Source organism: Halyomorpha halys, unplaced genomic scaffold, assembly GCF_000696795.3.
Source record: "Halyomorpha halys isolate HHAL.00 unplaced genomic scaffold, Hhal_1.1 Scaffold249.1, whole genome shotgun sequence".
NCBI lineage: Eukaryota > Metazoa > Arthropoda > Insecta > Hemiptera > Pentatomidae > Halyomorpha > Halyomorpha halys.
Window position 1 is genome coordinate 1,416,788 of NW_027104890.1, and position 25,471 is coordinate 1,442,258.

Sequence of the window (25,471 nt, forward strand, 5' to 3'; positions counted from 1 at the left end):
TATATATATATAAATATGTATATATATATATATATTTCATATATTACTGTTACACATGCAATGTTAACACCACATTACATACATATAGTAAGCTGTTTCGCATGGAGTAAGTATACACTTTTTTAAAATAAACTCTTCCTGCATGGGGTTACTATGCAAGAGAATATATACTTAGCTTCAGATATCACTAAATATTAACCATTGGTTCTAATCAATCACTGTGCTGTATTAGCCCCCTGATCCACGAAACATTGTCTGGAAGTCAACAAATATCAAAACAAATTCTCAAATAACTAGCAAGTCAGGTATTCATCTCGAGACAAGTTATTTTCTTTCATTCAGCAATCTTGCAGTGATTCAGTTGTATTGTTATGGGTAGAAATCGAGAACAATTTTTAATCTAAGAGAGAGATAAGGCCCATGATTTCAAAACATGTTTAATTATTTATCAATTTTACAATAACCTAATTTAAAAATCACAACTATCATTAAAAAAAATTATGATAGGCCCTTTGGTGGACTTAAGATCAAGGCACATGATTCTTGGATATCATAGTGTTCCTGAATGCAGTCAGCACTCTGCTCCAACCACCTTCATCCCCTGATTAATTTCACCTACAGATTCATTGATAATACAGACCTACTGTCAAATACAGACCTTAACTAGACAAAACCCAAAAATGTTCTACCAAAAGACAAATTTGTATGTCATTAAGGAATCAAAATGGTGCACTGTGTGGACAAATGATAATATTTTGGTTAAAAACAAAATTTTAGTCATAAATAATTCAATGCTAGTAAATAAATAAGTCCAGGTTAGTATGGCTTTCTAAATGTTTTTATCTTTTTGCTACAGAAGGTAGGGAAGCTTTGTATTCATGAAGAAGATAAAAAAACTAATGCCATAAGAATCGAATATTTTTACTTGCATTTTACGTTTCGGACATCAAGGGACAAATCAGTACCAGTTAATATGTCTGTATTTGAATTTGTGTTCAGGCATAATCGATCGAAACGTTAATACATGGTCTGGTTATCAATTTCCATTCAATACTTTTGCTCCACTACGCGCAAAAGCATTTTTCTTGACTCCCAAGTTTCAAACAGGGGTCCTCCCTTAGATTTTATTCTAAAACGACTAATCAAATTTATAAAAAAATAATATTTCCTTTTAAACCTTGAAATATAGATCATTGCGCATCTACCAACCCAGTAAAGATAAAGAGGGAGCAATACTAGCCTATTTACTTGACAGTTTTTTTTTCTTCTGTTTTCTATATTGTAGAGATACTCCACATCTGGATGTAAAGAAAATCTTAAAATAATAACTGTTGCCATATACAGAGTATACCTATTGTTAAAGTCATGAAAGGGGAAAAATAAAAAAATCATGTAAAATTTGATAGTTGGATAAAATAAAACATGCAAGATTATAGGAAAATGAACTAATAATGTTCGAATTTGTAATAGAATTATTATAGTATTTATTGCCATCTTAATGCAATATATAAATAAATGACATTTATTTATCCATTTCGATGTAATCAGAATGCTTTGCTTTTTTGAAACTTCCACTTGGTATTTTTGTTTTAAGTCATTTTCCGCTCTGATCAAACAGCCAATACATTTAAAAATGACTTCCACTAAAAATACGTGGAGGATTCACATTCTCACATTGAGAGATAAAGCTCGACCGAATAGTGATTGATTTCAGAACCTACAACATAGGTCAGTTTCGCCTGCAACTGGGGGAAAATATAACCAAACGAAAAAAAAAGCCTAAGAAAATAATGGAATACTTATGAGTTGAACGTTGAAAGAGATCAAACGAACCGGAAAGGTTGCGTCTAAGCAACGTGAACGAATAAAATTTCGATGTTACTTAATTTTTTATAAATTTTGAGTTACTTAATCAAATTATAAACTAACCTCGAATGTTGATACAGTTTTCTAGTTTATTAGAATATTTCTTTTGTTAACGAAATTATAACCGGGAAACCCTTCAAGGAAGGAATACTCTTCGGAAGGCGTTTGACACTATTTGGGAAAATGGTCCTTATAAATAATAAATAAGATAAATACAGTTTTAAAGTAAAATAAAATTTAACTGAATAATTATATGATGAAATAACAGTTCACTTCAAGAAGTAATGAAGTTAAGAGAATCTTAATATTTCCAAAACGATAAGCATAAGGGATGGGAAATGCAATGGGGTTACAATTTGATTTGTGACAATTTACTGACGGATCAGTCGAAGGTTTCACAATTCATAAAAGGAGCCAAGAGAAAATTTGAGTGTAGGATGAATAAGAAAATGAGAACAAAAGGAGACAAGATAAATAAAACTACATATAAGCAAAAAATATTATCCATAAGATAATTTTTCAAACCTCGTATGAAAAAATGCAGCTCGTCGCCAGTTTTTCATTACAGACTTATTTTACGTAAAACAAAAGTACTCTATGCAAGAATGGTCAATAAGTTTTTTCTTTTCATACACCAACTTAAAAAAATCATTTTCGAATTTTTTCATAACATTGATAGAACTGAAAATTCAATACTCGACTGGAGTTCTTGTACTTAGAGGCTAAGTTAAAACCTGTCCTAACGTTGGAGGGCCCTACAATAGCATTAAGACCAGTGGCCAATAGCCTTTTTTGATCATAGATTCCTAAAAATTGAACAATTCCTTCATCGATCTCCTCTATAAAAAAAAAAAAAGTGGCACTGAGTAGCAAGTTAAGTTTAGGGAAATGCATTCGGTGGTTCTACCATTCTACTATCGTTAGGGCCGAACAGGAATCATTTTAACTTTTCTTATATCTGAAATATGGCCATGATTATGTTTTCTCAGGTCAATCGATTAATTTCAGAGGTGCTGGGAATGAAAAAATAATCGTTATTATGATAACGCGCTTGCAAATCGATAAATTTTAACTTTTCGGATTTCAAGAGTATTGGAGTCCCAATATATGTTTTCATGGGTGCTGAAAATCAAAATAAAATCGATTTTGAGATCTCGCACTTGCGAATCGATTTATTTTAACTTTTCGGATTTCAAGAGTATTGGAGTCCCAATATATGTTTTCGGAGGTGCTGAAAATGAAAATAAAATCGATTTTATGATCAAGCGATTGCATATCGATTTAACCTATAGGATTTCTGAAATATTGTGGGCCACTTATATATTTCAAAAGTTACTATAATTTTTTTTTTTCATTTTGTACACATCGAAACATATATAGAGGCCCCAATATGGTTGAAATCCAAAATGTAAAAATTAATCGATTTACAATCGCGCGATCACAAAATCGATTTCATTTCCATTTTCAGCACCCCGAAAACATATATATGGATCCTAATATGCTTGAATTTCGAAATGTTTAAATGAATCGACAGGCAGTCACACGACCATAAAACCGATTTTTTTTTCATTTTTAGAACCCACGAAATGTTAGGAAGAGATCCTTCGGGCGTCACCTTCAATTCATGGAAGTTGACAGCAGTAGTTTTACTTTCTGATGGACGTATTTTTTTTGGTTTGCCATTAAATTATATGTAAAATCAAAATAAAGCAATATTTCGAAAATAGAATATTTTCATTTATATATTATATATTTAAATCACGTTGAATAATAATACGTGGTTATCATAAATATGATAAGACCCTAATGCATTACCCAAAAAACACTCGCTTGAAATTAAAAAATTCAGTAGACTGTTAAACAAATTACAGAACTGAGGTGGTCTTAAAGTTAAGTTGATAGAAGGTTGCAAATACAAGATATTCAGATGGGTCAGGTATATGTCGTTCAACTACAATTTAACAACAGATGTCATAATAAGTAATGATATGTAAGCTAAATGACGAATTTATGTGTTTGGTTTGGCGCTGTTATGGGTAAACGAAAACACATTTGTTTTCTCATGAAATACACCGACAACTGAAGGTTGGTTGAAAGGAGGCAGAGGACACAGTCCCTTTTAATTATTATTGTAATAATAAAGCAATATTATATTATATTAAGGGGGGAGGATAATTCCAATCTCAACAAATAAATGTTGAATTTAATTTAGTTTTTAAAAAAAGGCGAATGCGGAAATAACCCTATCTTAGGAGTATAAGATCTTTTCTAATACACGGAATGTTATTGCATACATCCTTTATCATATTAGTGCATTGTTAATAATGTTTATAAACTATTAAATTTGGCATAGTAGTCGGGTACCTTCCACATCTGAATGAAACTCGACTCTTCTGAAAACACATTATAACAATTTCTTTATGTTTACAAGTGCAGATGAAAGAGCTTTCTGTGTGGTGACATTCATAGTTACATGGGACTGAATATACTAGTCAAGAGCCCTAGCCTTTCGTGAAAGGCACCGAACCACTACGCTAAGTTTCATTAATTTTTTTATAGACATCACTAACGACCTACTAATGTATTTAAGGAGATACACAATAACATTTCGCCTCTCAGGAGAAATAGGAGTATTATTATAAGATATAATGTATAAATAGTTGACTGTATAATTTAAAATGTGATGAAGATGGTCATGGTTGCGGCCAAAAAAGATCAAAATATAGTAGTTTTCAACTATTCATTATTCGACGTTTCGCCCCACTTTGTAGGGCTTCATCAAGGTTGTTCAAGATGATGACTAAACAGACATTATAACAGAATAATCCTCCACGCTTCCGATTTATTGTCAATGTCTGTTTAGCTGACATCTTGAACGGCCCCAATGAAGCCCAACAAATTGTTCTTTTTGACCGCAACCCTGACCTTCTTTATATATTATAAGATAAAATTAATTCCGAAGTGATTTTTATTTTTAATCAAACTATTTTTTATTTTAACGTTTATAGTTTTTCACGTATTGATAATTTATATTTTAATCAATTGGCTTTGACTTCCAAATTCTAGAATTGTAGAATTTGTAAGGAAGAATGTTCATCGGTTCTCGAATCTGAAAGCTTTGTAGTAGATATCACATAAAAATCTCTTTGAAACTCACGAAAACCTTTGGTTTGAGTATTTACTTAGAAAGTATTGGTTCTGGACCAACGGTTACACAAGAGCTACCAATATTTTTCCATAACAGAATCAAAAATCCAAGTTAATAGTGGTTGGTATTGCCCGCTGCATGCGGTTCAAAGTAAGGTAAAATTTGGGAAGATTTTTTTGTTTTTGAAAATATATACAGATTGAAAATTAAAAAAACACATTCATAATATGGTGAAGAACAGATAAATGAAAAAAAAATAAAATAAAGGTCGGATCAAGAAGGTTATTTACTTGGGTTGAAATTTGGTAAAAACTATCAACCAATTATACATATTCTAACGAAACATTAAAAAATAACACATTTATACAATGCTATTTCACTTTTGTTTGATAAAATATACATATATAAAAACATTTTTTTTTTCATCCCTCCAAAATCTGCACTTTAAAGAGTTCCGTTACATACGCAACTAATTAAAAGACGCAAGTTTCAAGGGATATGCTACTGTTCATGCATATTTATAGGTTACCGAATCCCACTTAGTTATTACACAATACTGGAGGTGAATCGTTTCACATATTTTTTTTTGAACTGTTAAAACGTCCCTGTACCATTACGGTAATCCATACCGTAAATAATTCTTAAACTATTTTATAAAATCATTACAATTAATATCACTAAACATGTCTTAAAGACAAGAGATTTGTTCCTACATCATATCGTGGTTGTAACAATTAATTACTTCACAGTGGTGCTAAGCACATTTCCACTAACTTTATTAAAAATGCAATTTTTTATTAATTCCATACCACATCGGTCAGGGCCCTGTTTCATAATGAAAGCTAATAGTATTAGTTCATAGTACAAGTTTAGAAACTAGTGTGGTAATAATATTAATACTTATTTTTTCATGATAGGGATGACTATTAATGATACTACAGGAATTAAAAAATACTAAAGTACAAGTTACTATTGTAAAAGTCGGTGTAATTGAATTAAGATAAATCTACAAGACTCATAGTATTAGTTTGTACTTTATTATGAAACAGGGCCCTGGTGGTCCTTACATGATAATTTAAAGTTACAAAAAAAAAAAATAAAATAAAATTAAAGGTTCTCTCTTAAATAGAAAATTAATTGAAAAGTTATAATTTTCCTAAAACAGATAACCTTAAATTATATTTTTCATCAAGTTAGTGGAAATATGCTTAGCACCACTGTGAAGTAAGCCATTGATATATTTACCTACAGTCGTGAATTTGATAAAATAAATAATTATATACAACTAAAATTAGATTTATGATAAAATCTATTTTTATTATTCTTTTATTTGGAGTTTTACCAATGGGTAGATTCTCCACATATTTGTATCATGTCACTATACCACCTACAGCAAATTTACTTGTTGTATATATTTTTTTTTTTTTATAAAGTTGTAAATAACAATAAATAAATTAATAATAAAAATTATTCTTTAGATAATTTAGGAATAAAATGTTAAAGATCTTGAGAGATTTTAAAAAATGTAAAGCCTATAATTAGGTTCGAGACAATATGAATAATATTTCAACTCAATATTCATCGATGATTAAAAAAACATACTCTCGACCACTACTCGGACCATTTTCATGAAATACAGTGGGATAGCTAAAGTACAAAATTTGTTATACAAAATACCGCGTTAGAATTATCTTCAGGAAGCAATCATCAATCAGGAATCATCCTTAATAAGTCAATTATGTAATGTAACTAAAGTTTACTTTAAAACAGAAAAGATACAGAGAGGCACTCTTATTAATAAAATTAGACGGCTCGAAGAACAAGTTTTACTTGTTGTTATCCATTATGTAATAACTTTAATTGAATAAGTAAATAAAAGAATTGATTCTATCAGCAACCGCTGTATAAACATGTGTCCATCGGCCGCAAGGAAATCCCAAATCCGCAGTCCCCCCACATACGTTTCGGTCCCAATTCGTAACAAAGCCAAACAACTATATACGTCCATTTTACTCGTCGTAAACCTGTCATCACTTGAACCATATATATTTATCGGATGTAGTTCACGAAGTTCAATGATGAGTAATGGTGTAAGTTCTGTGTTAATTCATTTTTAAGCTACAAAAATAATTTTTAACAAAAATAATTCAAAAATGAAAGGAAGAAAAATTATCCACAAACAAATTTAATAAAAACAAAACCGACACAAGTTAATTCACTTTTTAAAATTCCTTGTTTCTGACTCCGTCATTTTTATTTTATTTTTTGTACAGTAAAATATTATTACAGTAGAACATGTCAATACATTTTCTATAGTTATGTTAAACAATATGATTGGAGAGCTCATTCAAAAGGACTCTAATTGCATAAATTTTGAATGAGCGCCCCAATCGTGCCATCCAAGCGAATGTGGTACGATAGAAAATGGCTGAATAATGACGGATTCCTATTACTAACTATTACAAATTAAAAAAAAAATTGAAATCTTTTACATTCCTTATCTAAAGAAATATAAACTATATTTAATTGTCTGTTAGTATGCACACCTATAAAAAAATTTGAATCCGGTAAAAGGATTAATTATTCTAAACCTATTGTAATTAATTAGTTATTTGTAAAACGGGCACTACATTGAGGAGGGGGGGGGGGAGTGAATGAAGATTTTACCACTAGAATGAAAACATAACTAACCTCAGTATATAGTATTTTTTTATAGATGTAAAATAAAAATCAGTAGGGGATCTAGACCAGTCCAGGACAATACGATACTGCGGTACTGGGCTCTGGGCGGTAAAATATTGCGTGGCCTCCCTTGGTTAGGGCGGGGCTGTCAGAAGATTTGCATGGTATGGGATACCCTATAAGGGGAAGAGGGCCCTATTAAACCATAAAATTTTCCTAAAATAGTAATGTTTTGTGTTTATGTTTGAATAGTCATTTATTCATTTTTTTTAGGGAGCGGGGCCCCACTCAGGGTGCGGGCAATCGAGATCCTCTCCCCTCCTCTTCAGATCAACCCCTGATTAAAATTATTAAAACGATTGATATAAGGAGAGAAAAATAAATTTTTTTCCCTTTGTTTCATTTTTTTAAGAGAAGTTAGAATTCACACTTCATGGTACTAATGAACTCTTAAGGTATCATTATTAAAATTAAGAAAAACAGGCCGACATAAGAAGCAATTATCCCTCTGTCAATCATTCAGAATTTTTTTCAGGAAAAAAACTGATGGCCAATAGAGCCCGAGGTTGGGTGGGAGGGGAAGAGGAGGAGGGGGTAGAAGAAGGACCAGACAATATATAATATAAACAGCATGCATCCAGTCAAAAACCCAAATCAGGTCTAGGATGCAGGTGAGTTACTGCCATGTCTCAGGACAAATCATTAACTTGTAACTTAATATAATAAAACATATAATAATATAATCAAAATAAATAAGTTGTTGAAAAAATGCGGTATATAGAAATAGTTTACAATATGAGTTTATCCATTTTCTTTTTTAAATATAGGTGTCGAAGTGGTTATGTTTTGCAGCTTCATGGATTTTAGTAGCGACGCAGGATATTTATGATGACAATCCGAACCCGGTAATAACTAGATCAACTAAATAATACAACAGTATTTTTATTTGCATGAATATATATTAATCATGGGCTGAATTAATGATGCATGTTCCAATTTTCAAATTGTGCAGACGTGAGGCCTAGTAATGTCTGAGTCTTATTTCATTTTATTAATGGAGTCATTGTAATCCCAATATTTCAGTAATAGTATCATTGAATCATAACTATATCATTCTTTAAGTTATAATTTGATGTACGAAATAAAAAAAAAAAATTTAATAAAGTATTGTAAAAAAAAAAAGTTATTTAAGGAGGTTAACTAAGGGTATATTGTCCAAGATCAGCCCGGGAGAAAAAAAAATAACGCAAAGAATTGTATGTTTTAGCATACTTCGGTTTTATATTACCCAGTCAACAATTTTCTGCATATCAATTAACATTTTAATGTAGCATTTCCGTCACTAAAAGAAACACTTAACAATAACTGTTGTTTTCAGGACACTCAAAATTATCAGTTCAGATACTACGTCAGAGACGAAGACACAGGAGACATCAAGAGCCAAGAAGAGACCAAACAAGACGGGACAGTTAATGGCCATTATTCGGTAGGAGAACCAACAGGAGACCTCAGGGTGGTGACTTACACGGCCGATGAAGGCGGATTCAGGGCAGATGTAAAGGTAATAACCAAATCACAAAATATAAATAGTTGATCTTCATAGACAACGATATTTTTTTTTCTTTCTAGTAAATCTTAAATTTAGAAAAAGTCCATAGTATCAAAACGAAAATACCATATTATGATAGGCAATAAAATAGATTACAACATACTTTATATACGACATGAACTAAATATTTTTTGTTTCTTCTAGATATTAAGACTTTGGGAGCATAAAATCAATAATTTAAATTTTTTATATGAGCATTATAAAGGGATAGGGCTCTTAAATTCGCCTATCATTAATAATTTAATTCCGACTTTTGGGAATAATTGTAATCATAAGTTTAACCAACCAATTTGATTCATAAAATAATTAAAGACTACGAGGAGAAAAACGGGCAATGTCGCTTTTTTTTTTTTTTTCGTTAATTTTTTCAAAATTAAGTTATTGGAAAGTAAAAATGGATGAAGGAAAATACTACATATATGAATGACATACATCAAACTGGCAAAAAAAAGTTCTTTACCTGTTGAAAACGGGTTCGAAAAAAATCTATTTGAGACTATAAAAGGCTATTTCTTTGCATGCATAAAGATAAAATAAGTGATGAAGTGATGTACACAAATTAATGAGCTCTTAACAGTCAAAACTTAGAAATTAATAGTAATAATTCTCTAATAACTAACCCATTTAAAAATGTTAATTAAAATTCTAAGGAATCGTAAAACTTAAAAATCTTTTTTTTTCGCATCTTTTACAACATCCTTTTCAATTAATGAGTTTTTCACTTCTCAGAAGTAAAGCTTTTATTAACAAATTAAAATTCTAAACATAAAAAATTCTATAACATATCATAAACAAATATATGTGTGATTAACCGTACGAGAACTATTAGGGTTGGGGAGAAAAAAACAATTGAAAAATAGTTTCAACTATTTATTGTGATCGGTAAAGGTGTGGAGGATGGACCAACGTGGGTCGAAATAGCTGAAAATATATCTTAATTCTATTTCATGACCGAAACCTTAAATTTCTTGACAGTTTATTTCAAAATTTAAATTTTCCAGAGCTGAACAGGTTTGAATAAAAGTTTAATTTATATATATGAGATACTCCCACAATAATTTTATAATAATAACTTTTTATGAGTGAATATATTGACTTTTGATAGAAAAAATCTCAATTGTCGTTAACATTAAGGAAATATCAATTCCATCACAAAGAGTAAACTTAAACAAATAACAGGCGGTCAACACCGTCACGGTCACTCATCGAATTAGACTTAGCCAAAATACCTTTTTGACGCGCGGCATTGCGGATTAACTGTTTCATAACCACCAATATTTTTTTATTTTTTTCGGTACTCTGTATTTTAAAATTAATTAAATTAGTAAGGATTGTCTAAAAGGTATTGTCAATGGCAACATTTTTTAAGACAGAATAAAATCATAATATTAACAATGTAAACCTGGGTAAGTGGATCCTGAAACTTCATTAATTTAACTTTTGAGTAACCTCGCACGCAGATTCATTATAAATTTTCACCACTAGTTGATATTTTATCACCCGAATGTCTACTAACATTTCAGACTGCTAATGGCCTCTTAATAAAATATTTATATTATATGTATTGTCAACATTTCGACTTGTCCCGCAAAATTGGGGTAAATAGGTATGATATAAATAGGGAAAAAACATACAAATTAAAAGGTGATTTTGTGAGGTTTCAAGCACTTTAACATCTTTGTTAACTCGCAGATTTTTTTTTGGGGGGGGGGGGGAATTTGGAGTTATGGCACCTGGTAGGTAAGTTATTCTGTTGAATGGTAAAATGTAAAAATCTATAATCTACTTAACCCAAATTTTTACTTACTCCGGTTTAACTTACTCCTACAATAATTCTAAAGCGTTTTAACTAATTTTAGTCATTATGTCAATTGTTATTGAATCAATTTATAATAAAGTGTATTTAAAGAAAAACCTAGCCTTCGGTACACCATTCCCAACCAGGGTCGAATTAAGCCATGTAGAGGACCCTAGGAAATGCACCTCAAGGCCTCTCTCCAAGTGATCCAAGAAGTGCGTGAAGCTTATTTCGAATGCGTTCAAACAGCTATTTATGTCTGTACAATTGAGTTTTATTTTAAAGAAAAAATAAGTACCATGTACCTCATAAGCTTATTAGATGACGTGTATAAATTAAATTAGCCGTCCTTAATATTTTATTTCGCAAGCACCGCTGGGCCCTAGAAGATACGGGCCCCAGGCAGTTGGCTATGTTATTCATATGGATAATCAACAATTAGTTCCAATATTGTTTATTATTTATGAACATAATACACTAGATTCATTTTTATTATATAGTACAATACACCATTTATTTATGAGTATATTTATACACCATTATTTATTTATGAACATAATACACTAGATTCATTTTTGTTATATAGTACAACACACAATTTTTCCTCTTACATTGTTTCTTGACGGTGTTTTTTTTTTATTCTTATTATTTTTTTTTTGTCCGTGTGCAGTATTTCTCGTAAAAATTCATCAGAACCAATGATTGAGCCATAGTTTTGAAGATTTCCTACACTAAAGAAAATAACCATTTGTTACCGTCCACCTTTTGAAAATTATTTATTTTTTATAGAGTTTCGGTTCATAATAACTTTAAGGTAAATTTGACATCATATGTGAGGATAGGATCTGCGCAATGGCCAACAATAGGTTTTTCTATACACTGTGATCTAAAAACAGCTCTTCAGATCATTAATAAATACTTGCATTTACGTATTTCCATTATATCACCATCCGGAGATTACTGATCTTTGACCAAAACGTTTCCAACTAGTCGTATGTAATTTAGTTTTGATACACATTTTTTTTTTTTTAACAACTTTAGTAATTAACACAATAAGGAACGTCGCAAGAGAAAGGACGCAGAGGGCCTGCCCAATTTTATCCTAAATAGAAGTAGCAGTAATATATCGTAGTTTGAACTATATGGTGTATTTTTCCCGACTACAAAATTATTACTTAAAATGGTAGGTTTTAAATTTCACTTGACATCGGACGAAATTTGGTCTTACCTACAATCGTTGACCGTGGATAGTAATCTCATCTTCATTCAACCCAATAAAGACGAGCCGTATACAAAACTTTAAAAGACTAAACCAATTTCTTGACACGAATCCTTAATTAAAACAGTTATGAAAAACAAAACAGAATAAAGAGAGGGCTTTTATGAGAAATTGTAATTTCCATTTTCACAAAAACTATAATCAGCCAAGCTCACACTCTTCCAAATATGCATGTCTTCCTTTAAAGAATTTCATATATTTTTGTTAATTACCAATTTTGCATATAATATTTTAAATAACTATATTTGAATATAATTATATTTGATATGATTTAATTCACATAGCTATGTATTTCAAATTAAAAAAAAAAATTTAAAAGAATGAATCGTATATTACATAAATAAAATTACGAATTTCTTAACGCTAACGTTAAGTAATATACTTTTGTATTGGTGTATTGTAAACAAAAATAAAAGTACTTAAGGGAAAATAAAAAATATAAATAAATTTATTTTCTGATAATTGCGTGGTCTAGATATGGCCGATTCGGATAGGCAGGGCCCTACTGTAAAATGTAAATGAAAGTTAGCTTTTAATTACTTCCATAGCAGAAAACAAGCATTAAATCTATATTCAAATAAAATAAACACAAGAATAAGCCGAATTTTGCAAATGGAAGTGCAAAATGGAAGACAAATTTTTTAATTGTTTATCAATTGAATTTACTCTATATCTTCCACATTATCAAATAAAATTTGTTAAACAAATCTACTAAAGAATAGAGCTATTTCAGCTCATCAAAGGAATAATAATCTTGATATTTTAATTTGATAAACTTTTATAATGTAATTAATTAATCAGATTATCTAGAAAACAGTTTTTAAAAAAACAACTAATTATCATTAAAATTCATAAGAAAGGAAAAAAACAAGTGAATTTAAAATTTCACATGGTAAAAAAAAGAATACTTTTCCAGTCTTAATAACTTAACAAACCAACTTAAACTTCATTTTGAAATAATTCAAAGAAAAGATATTAGAAGTAGTTTTAAATACATAAATTAAAAATATTTTCGAAAATAACTTTTAAAATCACAAGTTAATTTATCCTAAATATAGACTTTTAACATATATTTCAATGATACATGCTTTTTGTTTTACTTTGAATAATGTACTGAATTATTCAAAAGTTTAGGACCAGTTACATAATACTGTAACTAATATTCTACACACTTGAACAAGTAAAACACAATGAACAAAAATAACATTGTCATTCTAATAATGGATAATGGGAATGGTGTAAAAAGTAGCTCTCTGAGGTAATTTTTTCTTTAAATTTTTAAAGTTATATGCAAGGGCATTTAATAACAAGAAACAACTCCAACCCAGAGTTTTAAAAAATAAATAAGATTGTCAAATCACAATAAATATACCTACTAATCTTCCATATTAATTAATCTAATGGATTATAAATTAAGAAAATAAAACAAAATAATATTTTTATGATAAAAATTATAATAAATAAATAAAATAAAAAATGCTACAACATTCTAACTTTAAATACCGATTTGCTTGTTCTCAAAGATACCTATATTTATTATAATTTTGATTAAAAAAAATTACACTATGTAAAAATGAGAAAACTGCATATATTTTATTTGCTTTTAAACACACACATAGTATCACTAGATGTAGAAAATATTAGCACAGAAACAAAAGACATATAAAATGATTTTTGAATAAATGGGAAGCATTAACAGATAATGAAATATCCTTAACTGAATAACTGGGTGATCAATAAAAACAATCATGTATTTATCATTAACTCTTTGCAATTATATTTAGTGAATTTAAGAAATAATATTTTAATTTTTCATTCTAAAGTGAAATAATGTGTGTAAATAAATTATGTGTGGATCATCACTAAAGAGAGTTATTGAATTTTTATATTCTAGTCCAGTGGAGCTGCTAAAGTTATCAATTCAAGTGCTTTCAAAATTAAGTTAAGAGTGGCTTGTAAAAATAATTTTAACAAAAAAAAAAAAAATAAGTATTTTTTTGATTTAATAATCCTAATATTGTCAAAATTATATTGATCTAGAGCAATTTTGTAAATATTAAATACTATAATATAAGTTTTCTACATGCAAGGATTCTATGTAAAACTATTTTATAGTCATTACTTCTGCTCCTTTTAGCTACCAGAATATATGATATGCGATTAGCTATAATTTATATTTCTTATTACAATTCTACATTTCTCTCCTATGTATTAACCATCTCATGTCATACAAATAATAGTATTAACTATAAAAATTTATTTTATTACAGTATGAAGAAGGAGGATCACCTGCTTCAGAAGATAAGGCAAGACAAACCAATTCAAAATCTGGTGTTGAGTTTCACTGGTTACCAGCAAACCCAGATGATGTTCAAGAAGGCAAAACAGGAACAGAAGATACAAGTGAAGGTTCTTCTGAAGGAAACCAAAGTGGTACAGAAAGTACAACGGCAGATACGAGTGATCAACCATCAGAATCTAATTCTGAAGCAACAACTGAAAATACTTCATCAACAGAAGCAATCAGTGAATCATCAACCACTGAAGGTTCAGATATCGGTAGTGAAATAGAAAAGGAATCTAAAGAAAGTGATTCATCCTCAGAAACGTTTTCCACTGAAAGCAGTTCAGAATCATCAAATGCCATTTCAGAAACACCCTCATTTAGTTCAGAAAGCACCACTTCTTCAACAGAATCTGAAGCACAAAATAGCTTGGAATCAAGTACAATGTCTTCCATTGAAGGGAAAGATACAGAACAAACAGATGAAGAAAATAAACCATCAACTGAGGATGAACAAAGTGCTGAGGCTGCAGAATCAGCTCCTTTGTCAGAAGAGGTTTTGCCACCTTTACAACCAAGTCAAATGTATCTTCCCGTAATTTCCTACCAAAATTTACCATTTTTAAATGTTCCAATGTTAGAAAATACTCCTGGGTACAGTGAAAAACCTCCTACAATAATATATGCATCCCAAAACTTCTATAATCCCTGGCAATGGTTTGGAAATACTCGAAGAATTGCAAGAGATGTACAACAACACATAGATAGGCACATACAAACATCTGCAAAGGGATTTCAATATCCAGTTATACCAAGACAGTATACATAAATAATTTTTGTATTTATAGACATTTCACAAACTAATTATTACAGCCACAATACATGTATTTTCTATACATGTATTAGTACCAATCATTGGAATCAAATAAATTTTCAAGTGATACAATTTTACATTCTAATAAGGAAAACACTAAAAGCCAGATTATTTAAAAAGTATATAAAACTTATTGAGAAAACATTAAATTGAAAATATGCTACAATTTTTTATACATAAATATGAATTAAAACATACTGAATTTATATTTATATTTATCTTTAATAAGAAATATTAAACTGTAAAATGTAATTAATGTTTATTTTCTACAAAAAAAAAAAAGGAGGAAAAGGAAGAACTGCAACATCTTTCTTATTAATTTAAAAAAAAAAAATTGTTATCTGTTCCTAATAAAACTTTTTAATAAAGATCCACAATATTACTCAAAGTAACATTAGGAAATATCTAACAAATTGAAAAGTAAGGTTTTGTTCTTATCATCAAAATATCTTCTATTATTAGAGATCTTGAGAATGGGTCTTATGTCAGAAATGTTAACCAAGCAAATTGGAAATCGAAGTTATAGGAGTACATTTAATTGACTATAAAGATTTGACGAATAAGGAAATTTTGAGCCCTTGAACAAATTGATATTTGAAGAACCAAAATATCTAGTTTTACTACAATTAATAGTTTTAAGTCAATCATGTCTACAAGAATAAACTATGAGGCAATAAAATTTAACTTCAATTTGTTATGTAGGGATAGAACTGAGAAATTTAGACTTTTTTATGCAAATAGAGGTAATATTTTTACAAATTTGAAAGATATACTCAAATTAAACATTAAATTTTTGTTTTTTAAACACCATTATTGTTTATATGCAATAAATTATTTTTCTTTATGAAAACTTATTCTTTATGAAAAAAAATTAACCATATTGTTAAAGAAAATTACTTACCAAACCCATTCTATGAACTATATCTTCACTGACAGGACACCAAAGTTTAATTTTCTTATAAAGGGGATGCCTTTCGTAATAACCGATTAATTCAACCAAACTTTCAAATTGGCAAGTCCCAATTGTATACAAACGACCTTCCATTTTTATACGACAATGCTTTATCTTTTTTTCAGCCCTATGAAAAGAAAAAAATATGATGATAAGCCCTACATCTAGAAAAAACTTGAATAAGTAAATCATATTTCTGAAGTCTAAAAAAATGTTTGCTCATTACATGATTCCACAAACAGATGATTAATAACAACCTCATACCTAAATGAAATGGCATATGCATTGTTATCTTTATCACTAGGACGAACTAAAAATGCACCATCATGAGGAACTCTTCTCAATAACTCTTCTGCATATGAACGTGAAGCATTAGGTAAATACCATTCTTTACCCTCATGTTTAGTAGGCTGAGGTACAGGTTCCGTTAGTTTGATTTGAAATTCCTAATTGTAACATAAATACAAAGTGTTGATAGATATTAAAATATTTTGAATAATTACAAAAATACACTGTGTTGATATAAAAATATTTTTGATAATTTGTTGATATAGGAAACATTTAAAATCATAATAATAATATTTACAAAGCATTAATTAAGTTTGATATTGAAATGTAAAATGTTCATACTTGATAATATTGAAACTAAAAAATAGAAACTTAATATATAGTATAATAAAAGAATCCCAAAAGAGTCCGAAAATTTGTAGAATTAGTCAGGAATACTAGCACACAACAAATTTCATTTACTGATGGAAGAGTTGCAATAATGTTGCGTAATCATGAGAAAACATTACCTCATTTTCAGTTTTATGAACGACTCTGAACTACAATAGACTAATCAGAAAGTTAATTTGTAGTATAACTAGTACTGGTTACAAAACACTGACTGAAGACAACATGAATATTCTTCTCATTTAACATACCTGACTCCTCAGAGGGTGTGACCTGTAGTGAGTAATAAGCGTATAGAGGCTATCAAAACATGTACTGTCAATCAACATGAACTTTATTTGACCTCTATCCTGTTTTGATCTAATGCGGCAATGATTCACTTTACCTTGTCTCCTGGGGGAAAAACAGAAAAAATTGAGACAAAATACTCTGTTTTGAAAATTAAAATAGATTTGTATACAACATACACAAATACTTAGTTTAATTTGGAACAATTGGTCTTCTCAGACTGATTATAAAAATAATTCTGGCCACAATAGAACCAAGACAACCTTTTTTGTTACATGAATAAGAAACAATAACAAAAATATATATTTTTTAAATTAATCATTACTATATCATGTTGTTGCATTAAAAAGAAAATTATTTATTCAAAATATTGCAGTTGTATAATAATTAAATTAAAAAGCTTTTAAATTGAAAAAATAAAAGTTTATAAATATATATATACATACATAGAGATAAAGAGAGAGATTTGTATAATTGCAATATTGTAATTAAATAAACATTAAACCAAAAATATGTTTATCTATATGTATCCTACTTAAGATTATGCCTGAGCTTGTTACTATGTAAAATAAATCATCTTATAATGATCACAAGTTTATTAACTTGAAATTTATTTTTTTGAATGCCCTAATCGTGTAATCAATGGATATCTCTTTATCTTCACTGCCAGTATAATCTTCAATCAAACCTAAGCCAATAGTTTCTAAACACAAATTTCTCAAATTCAAAATGGCTAATGTGATAACATACATTTGTGGAAACATTATCCCAATACCCATGGAGATCAGATGTAATAGTTTTAAGTCACAAAGAAATGGGTTCTAATCCAAAAGATTTTCCAAAGAAATAGTGTAAAAAACAATTTAATGTGGAATCCTATTCAGCTGCATCAATCATCTATTAGAAGCTGATTATGGATGGTTTCTTATGAAACATTTTATAAAATAAAATAGTTCCAAAAATAATTTTAACTTCATTCAAAATTCTTATTCCACACTACCCACAGTTTTAAAAATTTAGAATATTAAATTTTACTCTTTTAGTTCACTCTTAGAGTAATTTTTAAAAATTAATTAGTTTTATTTTTAATAGGAGAGATTATAATGTAAGTTTTCAGTAAAAAGATAAAATCATTTATTCAAAACAACAAAGTTGATTTTCATGTTTGCACCCCCTCCCCCCTCCTCTAATATATTTTAGATGGGTTTTGGAAAAAACAATTCAATTGATATAAAAACATTAGGTATATGATAGGAACATTAATTATGGTATCTTATGAAAATAAAACCTAAATATTTAGACTCAAAGGAAGACCTCTTTCCTGTGAGTACTTTCATTTTTCCCTTTTCATTTCAAATGAGCAGTAAGACCAATAATGAGAGATTGAGGAAGATCTGGATAAAGGAAAAAAAAGCAAGACTGCGAGAGGAAATGTCAATTCTTTCCCAAACATCAGACCCAAAAATATTGGGAAGGCAGAGGAACCTGCTTTCATCAGAAAATATGACATTTTCACAAAAATGGCAGATTATTTTAACATTCACTTTCAAAAACAAGGTACTTTATGGAGTTTGTTTCATCAATGAATGGTTTCCATAGAGGTACCCTACCATGAAGAGCTCAAAAATTTAGCCCATACCTGATTGCCATCTCACTAAACTGGGCTTCAGTTGAAATGTGACTTATATTAACTAGATCTCCAGAACTTATTTCTAGGTTCATCAGAGCTTCAATCTCTACATTTCTTCAAAACCAGTGGTTAAACTTGTTTAGATGCCTTTTTGCTTAATGTACTCAATTGTTCCACTATCTTCATACCTCTTTACTACATAGCTTACACAATGAACTAAAAAAATAAATAATAAAAAAAAAACCTAACTTGACGATAAGAAAACTCTTGTCTTCGGTTAAATAGAACATAATATTTTGAAATTCAACAATAGCCATTAATGCTCCGCAACACAAATTGAACAATAAATTTAGGTGATTGGCCTTAACATCCAAATAAAAAAGTTACAAAGTTGAAACTTGCGATAAATTGTTCTTTATCCTTCCAGTAATAACCGGTAAAAATCCCAAGAGTTTCCCCACTTCAGCTTATGATGAAAAAGGGGAAAGGGAAATAAAAGTGATTTATTTTCACTTTTAATTAAATATCTCAAAATCATTTTAAGCATTTTTTTTTTTAAAGTCAACAGTCGCAGAGATAAAAAAGGCATCAAATTAATGGAATTTTTAGTTTTTGTAAAAATTTCTTCAAGAACTTGAAAAAAGTCAGAAGTTTCTTTGCTCAATGATACTGAATATAAACTATGAATTGTTAGAACTGACTACAAAATTATTCAACTGAGAATAGATATATATTTTTTCTTTTGATAAACAGAGTATTTTAAGATGTTGATAGGGCTTTGTGAATTTGAGATTTTACAGCTAAAAAAAAAAAAAAAAAAAAGATAACAGCGCAAAAATCGAATCCAAATTCATGAAAGTTACAATGTCAGAATGTTTTCAATATATTAGAGACTGTGCCCCTTACAAAGATACAACCTAAGATATTGGAGGACATTGATACCAATATCCGCAGGAGTATCAAGGCCATCATCGGGTTCCCTGCTAACACCTTATCGGCAATGTTGAATGCACCCAGGAGATATCGAGGACTGGGTCTGACCCGCTGCTAATGGGAAGCTCCACTGCAGCATTGGTCCATTGCCAAGCAGCTGTCGAATGTTCCGGATGCCCTATTCCAGTCTATATTTGATTAAAAAACCAAAATCATGGCATATGCCGAAAGACGGTGTGGACCAGAGCTACCAAAGTATGAGAGCTTTAGGGCTGTCATTGCTTGAGAATACTTTTGAAGAATGGGCCATTTGCAGATGGCAGGGTGTTGGTGTTCACCATTTCAAAGAGATCCCAAAATCTAATAGATATGTGTGTGAGAAGCAGGTACTCTTGGGATCTGAATGGGCAAACACCCTGAAACTAAATATCAACAATGTACCCCTGCGTGGAGTACCAGGAGCCAGTGAACAGCAAGGAGAGGTTGGGTCCTTCTATCGCAAATGGGGCAGAGAATCTGAAATACCAGCCCAAGTGCAGGGAAAATGCCCTAACAACTCCCTCCTTGTAACATGCCGGGATCACAGGGTCAAAGAAAAATTGATGAAGTTCCGAGGGAAAAAAATACTTCACCTGCTTTGATGAGGTTTATTGTGTTGACACCGACGGATCCCTAAGATGCGCTGATATTGTGGCATTCCGAAGGCATGGTTTTGGTCTTGGATCTGACACTGAGATTTGAGAATAATGACCTTGATCAAGTGGGTGGAAAGGGAAAAGAAGGAATTATCTGAAAAATGTGTCCCTTTCCTTAAAGAAAAATTCTGCGAGACCTTTGGAGAGAGAGAGTTCACTGTGAGAGGCCTCTGGTTTGGATCTCATGGAACAATAAATACCAGAAGAAACAAGGAGCTTCATAGAAGACTGTTAGTGTTACTGTCGGGAATATAGCGATCTTGGCAAAAAATATTATTTGGGACTCCCTGGGGATCATATATCATCAACTGCATGGAAATTAGCTCTGAGAATATTCATTGTTTTTTTTTTGTTTTGTTTTTTAATTTTTGGACCTGTTGATTTGTTTTTCAACTTTTCTATTCATTGAAGTATTTCTTTTAACTAACTTTTTGTTTTATTTTTTCTAAATATAAATATATTAGTTTTTTAAAAATTTATTTGTTTCTTTTTATAAACTGGTCTTATGTCTTTGGTTTGGTTGGTCTAATAATAAACTTGTTTAACGGATAGAACAAGGGTAGTAGATCACTGGAAAGAGGAAGTCTGAGAGAGTGAAATAGAGAGAATAAAATTGTCAATTAAATTTAAAAAAATTGTCAAATGGAATGAAATTGTTAAATAGAAAAAATAATTAAAATATTTGTATTCAGTGTTTAGACGAGTATTGATTGTAAAAGGAAAAGTTAGGGGGGAAAAAATTGTTGTTATATCATTCATTCATTATATCACTAGTTATATCATGTGAATATATGTCCGATCATGGATTGATTGGTATGCTGTGTATTATGGCAACCTAATATATTAGGGTAGCATGGCAAAATAAATCATTTCTCTCTTTTAATTTTGTGAGATTGGGTGAAGTTTTTATATATTTCCAAATACTTTTGGCTGCCTCTCTAGATTAATAGTACCTTTAATAAAAAATTAAAACATGAGGAAACCAATACAAATGAAAAGCCTTATTTAAAATTATTAATGGATCATTAAAAGATTTACCTTCACCATCATCAATTTCATTAAGGTGAAATTTTGGTTCACTTTTAGGAATATGCTTAGTAATTTAAATCATCCGAGTTGTATTCCGAGCAATACACTATCTAGTAATTTAGATATTTGAATCTGTTGAGATGTAAGCAATAGGTGAGTAATATGATATACCCATGCAAATGGAACATCACTGTTTTTTATTTGTTTATATATGCTATAATGGGTGAGGATTATTTTACGGATCATATAAGTTACATAAAACTTGACCTATTGAAAGATTTATGAGCTACGTACTACCCTGAGGACAATATTCATTATGAGGAACACCAGCCATTAGTAAGATTGTGTGACACATAAAAAATCCCTTAGTACTTATTGATTTTAGGAATATAATGTTTATTCCAGTTTCACTTTTCTTATTGTTTGTTATATTGCTATTATTAATATTAGTTTTCTTTTACATTAGCAAAAGATTACTTGACTGGAATTGACCTTTAAAAATCTGAAGATACTGCTATAGGGACAGGAGACCCTGGTAAGCCATGTTAAGAGTTAAAATTATCCCACAGTTTTGGATGTCAATCTTTGGTTCAGACAAATTTAATCAGTTTAAACTAGCTAATATCATTAATGAAAAAACAAGTTTAACCAGTTATCCCAGACCCTGTACCTAGAAACCAGATTGTAGTAGAAACTATGGAAGATTACTAATTTAAACCACTACCATTTCCAGGTAGTTTTACTCTAGGTTTGAGATTAACCTTTTATAAAATTGATTTCAACAGAAATATTAGATATTACAGTGCAACTAGCACTTAGAATATGTAATCCTAAGTTATGATTACATATTCTAAGGGCTAGTTTAGGCAGCTAGTCACTGCAGTAAAAAAAAAAAAAAATTGGAGTATTTACATTGGAAATTACTAATTAGATGAAACAGGAAATAATGAATGACCATAAGAAAAAAACATTTTAATAAAGAAACAGAAATATATTTAATATATGTTGAGTGGAACTGAATTTCCGAACAAATATTTCCATGAGGGCGGATATACAATATTTTTTAAATCTTCGGGCATGAACAACAACCACGAATTTAATTTCATAAGTAATTGAGTTGCATCATAACTATTGTCTCCTTCAGAGCAAAATATTAATAAAGCAATACAAGGGATATCAACTTTACAGCACATATTAAACAAACTTCTAGTAAAACCAGCACCATGAAGTTTTGGACAGCTGAAACGGTTTTCTTCATTGTTTTCTTTCATTCTTGTCCAGTTATAGGAATCCAGAGTTTTGCCATGTCTGTCATTAGCCTTTGGGCATGCGATGAATCGAAATGTTCCTTCAGATATTTCTAAATCATTCCTCTGATGGGAAAACAAACCAGCCAGTACAACTAACTGCTCAATGTTAGCATTTTTCAAATATTCAGTAAGTTGTGACAAGTAGTTTGACTGGTGATCTCTTTGCAAAGGTGCACGGAATTGTATAAGCAACAGTTTGTGTTTTTCACTAAAATAAACATCATTCGAAGTACATATTTTTCTACTTTCTTCATTGTATGGATCTGCACCAACGAATGGTAAAACTGCTTCATGCCATATCATACCATAATATGTAGCTCTTAAAGTTGAAATTATTAAATCCAAACATAATTGACTGGTGTTGCCAACTGATGGAGCAGCTAATATTGCTGTATAGCCACTAAAGTCACATTTCTTTGAATAGGTGATCATATTTTAAATAAAATATCAGAACAAATAAAATGCAAGCAATTGAATGACTTGAACTAAAGATTGAATACAAACATAACCTGCTCAAAATTAAACAATATGACAGGTGCTGCTATCTATGTCTACTACATGAAACAAAACCTCCCCATGGCTGTTATTTTGAAGTGATGAGTTAATGGATTATTTTTTTCCATTTGATAGACTCATTTAATTTATTTTCCAGCTACTTTCATTTGCTGATGGATTACTTTCACAGAAATAGAAAAATTATCGATAAAAGGTGTCATTTCCCTTATCAGAAGAGTGGTTCACCTGGTTTGCCAACAGATCACACTAGTTAAGGCAGGAAAAATTCCCACCACATTTTCAACTTCATATAATTTAAAGAATTAATTTAAATAAAATGATCACAAATTCTATTAATATTGATTTATTAAGGCTTGATGATTGCAAACAAGGTGCATTGTTACATCATTATTACAGATTTTATCGTCTGACATTCAAGAAAAAACTAATGTATATTGTTGGGTAAAATCATAGAGAAAAGTGAAACATGTAAACCATAAATGTAAGCGCATTATGACAAAAACCTGTTAAAATTATGTCAGGGATTGAGCGCAAAAATGAAATAAAAATTACTAAATAATGAATCTATTAAACTGTTAACATTTCTTCAAAGTTAATATTTTAGACGATATCACAATCATTTTAGAGAAATTTCACTACTTCTACAAGGTAAGCTACTGCAATACAGGTCAGGGGAGAGCAACCCACTTGGCAATACTACATTAAACTCCAACAGTTCACATAAAACGTTTCCTGAATCAGTTTGTAAAACAGAAGTTTGGGAAAATGCAAAATACTTTTCAATTATACACTTTAATAAATAAGTTTGAAAAACATGTTTGCCTATTGATTTCTTTGGGGCTAGTTTATTATTATTTTTTTTTTTTGAGCTTGTTAAAAGCTATTACTACACGCTATTACAACTATTATCACTTCTTGAATTGATTCCAAATGTTTCCCATCAAAGTGATACTCATAACAGTAACTAAGAAATAATTGAAACAATGAGTGGATGAAGGTGTTTTATAACAAATTCAAAGTTATTAGAAAATGACATATCCAGTTTTACGAAGTAATATTTAAAGGACATGATCAATCTAATCCCAAGAGAAATCGTACAATTTACCAAGAATCATAGGTCATTAAGGCTACAAGGTGAAAATAAGCACATGAAACCATCATTCGTAAAAAATAAATAACTTTTCTTCAACCTAACTGCTAAAGGCTTCTCAAATGAATTAGTGTATTTTCAGTATAATAAGTAGCTCATATAAATGGTAAGTAATTTAAGTGTGCTAATAGCATTTTCTCGTCTACATAGTGTTTAGTGGTTTACCTTATATAGACTTACTTTATAAAAGAGTATGAAAACTTTTACAACATGATGACAGCTTTCATTCACATAATGAAATATCAATATGGATCAATGCATGATGATAGTAAATTATAAAGTCAATATAGTCACCATGGTGTATAACAATAAAATTACTTTTGAAATGAGAAAATAAGAAAGATATTTAATGTTCTAAAAAATGTAAGTGGCAATTAAAGGCATATACTTAAATCCTACGAAACTGGACCAAAACAATAAACCATTAGCTAAACACAATATAATGCTTATTTTCCATTGACAGTGTGTTCCAGAATATTAAAAATAAAGTTGGAAGTATTTTGGACAGCAATGACTGAGAAAAACATACCAAAATGACAAAGAATAATCTCCAACAAAGGTCTCACTTTCTCGGACTAAAAATGTGCCATCACCCAGATGTGCATATGCTTGAAGAAGTGCTTCAGCTTCAGCTCTTCCACCAGAAAGTTTGCCATGAAACCACTTTTCACCATAATGAAGTTCATCGTTTGGGATCCCCTGTGAAAAAATCAATATAAATTAAATTGTAATGTTAAATAAAACAAAACCACA

General features: G+C 30.0%; 3 protein-coding genes across 3 annotated transcripts in view; 1 reads left to right on the forward strand and 2 right to left on the reverse strand.

Annotated features, from left to right (window-relative positions):
• Positions 1-25,471, reverse strand: part of sl (small wing phospholipase C gamma 1) — a 72,202-nt gene that overhangs the window by 25,785 nt on the left and 20,946 nt on the right. The window contains exons 11-15 of the mRNA XM_067045861.1: positions 25,244-25,417; positions 24,149-24,152; positions 17,419-17,552; positions 16,757-16,938; positions 16,442-16,619 (exon numbers count right to left, since the gene is read on the reverse strand). Coding sequence (XP_066901962.1) covers positions 16,442-16,619; positions 16,757-16,938; positions 17,419-17,552; positions 24,149-24,152; positions 25,244-25,417 — 672 coding nt within the window. The remainder of the gene's footprint in view (positions 1-16,441; positions 16,620-16,756; positions 16,939-17,418; positions 17,553-24,148; positions 24,153-25,243; positions 25,418-25,471) is intronic.
• On the forward strand, positions 8,262-18,048 carry LOC106680177 (uncharacterized). The gene is made up of 4 exons (XM_014419694.2): positions 8,262-8,367; positions 8,524-8,601; positions 9,075-9,257; positions 14,653-18,048. The coding sequence occupies exons 1-4, from the start codon at positions 8,362-8,364 to the stop codon at positions 15,493-15,495; spliced, it is 1,110 nt and encodes a 369-aa protein (XP_014275180.1). The 5' UTR covers positions 8,262-8,361; the 3' UTR covers positions 15,496-18,048.
• Positions 22,694-23,580, reverse strand: LOC106680180 (proteasome assembly chaperone 2). The gene has a single exon (XM_014419702.3). The coding sequence runs from the start codon at positions 23,482-23,484 to the stop codon at positions 22,738-22,740; it is 747 nt and encodes a 248-aa protein (XP_014275188.1). The 5' UTR covers positions 23,485-23,580; the 3' UTR covers positions 22,694-22,737.

Bases quoted from the DNA above. Each gene is read 5' to 3' on its own strand.
- LOC106680177 (XM_014419694.2), top strand. The intron at 8,602-9,074 runs GTAATAACTAGA...TGTTGTTTTCAG, and splicing joins ATGATGACAATCCGAACCCG to GACACTCAAAATTATCAGTT. The intron at 9,258-14,652 runs GTAATAACCAAA...ATTTTATTACAG, and splicing joins GATTCAGGGCAGATGTAAAG to TATGAAGAAGGAGGATCACC.
- LOC106680180 (XM_014419702.3), bottom strand. From the start codon at position 23,484: ATGATCACCTATTCAAAGAAATGTGACTTTAGTGGCTATACAGCAATA.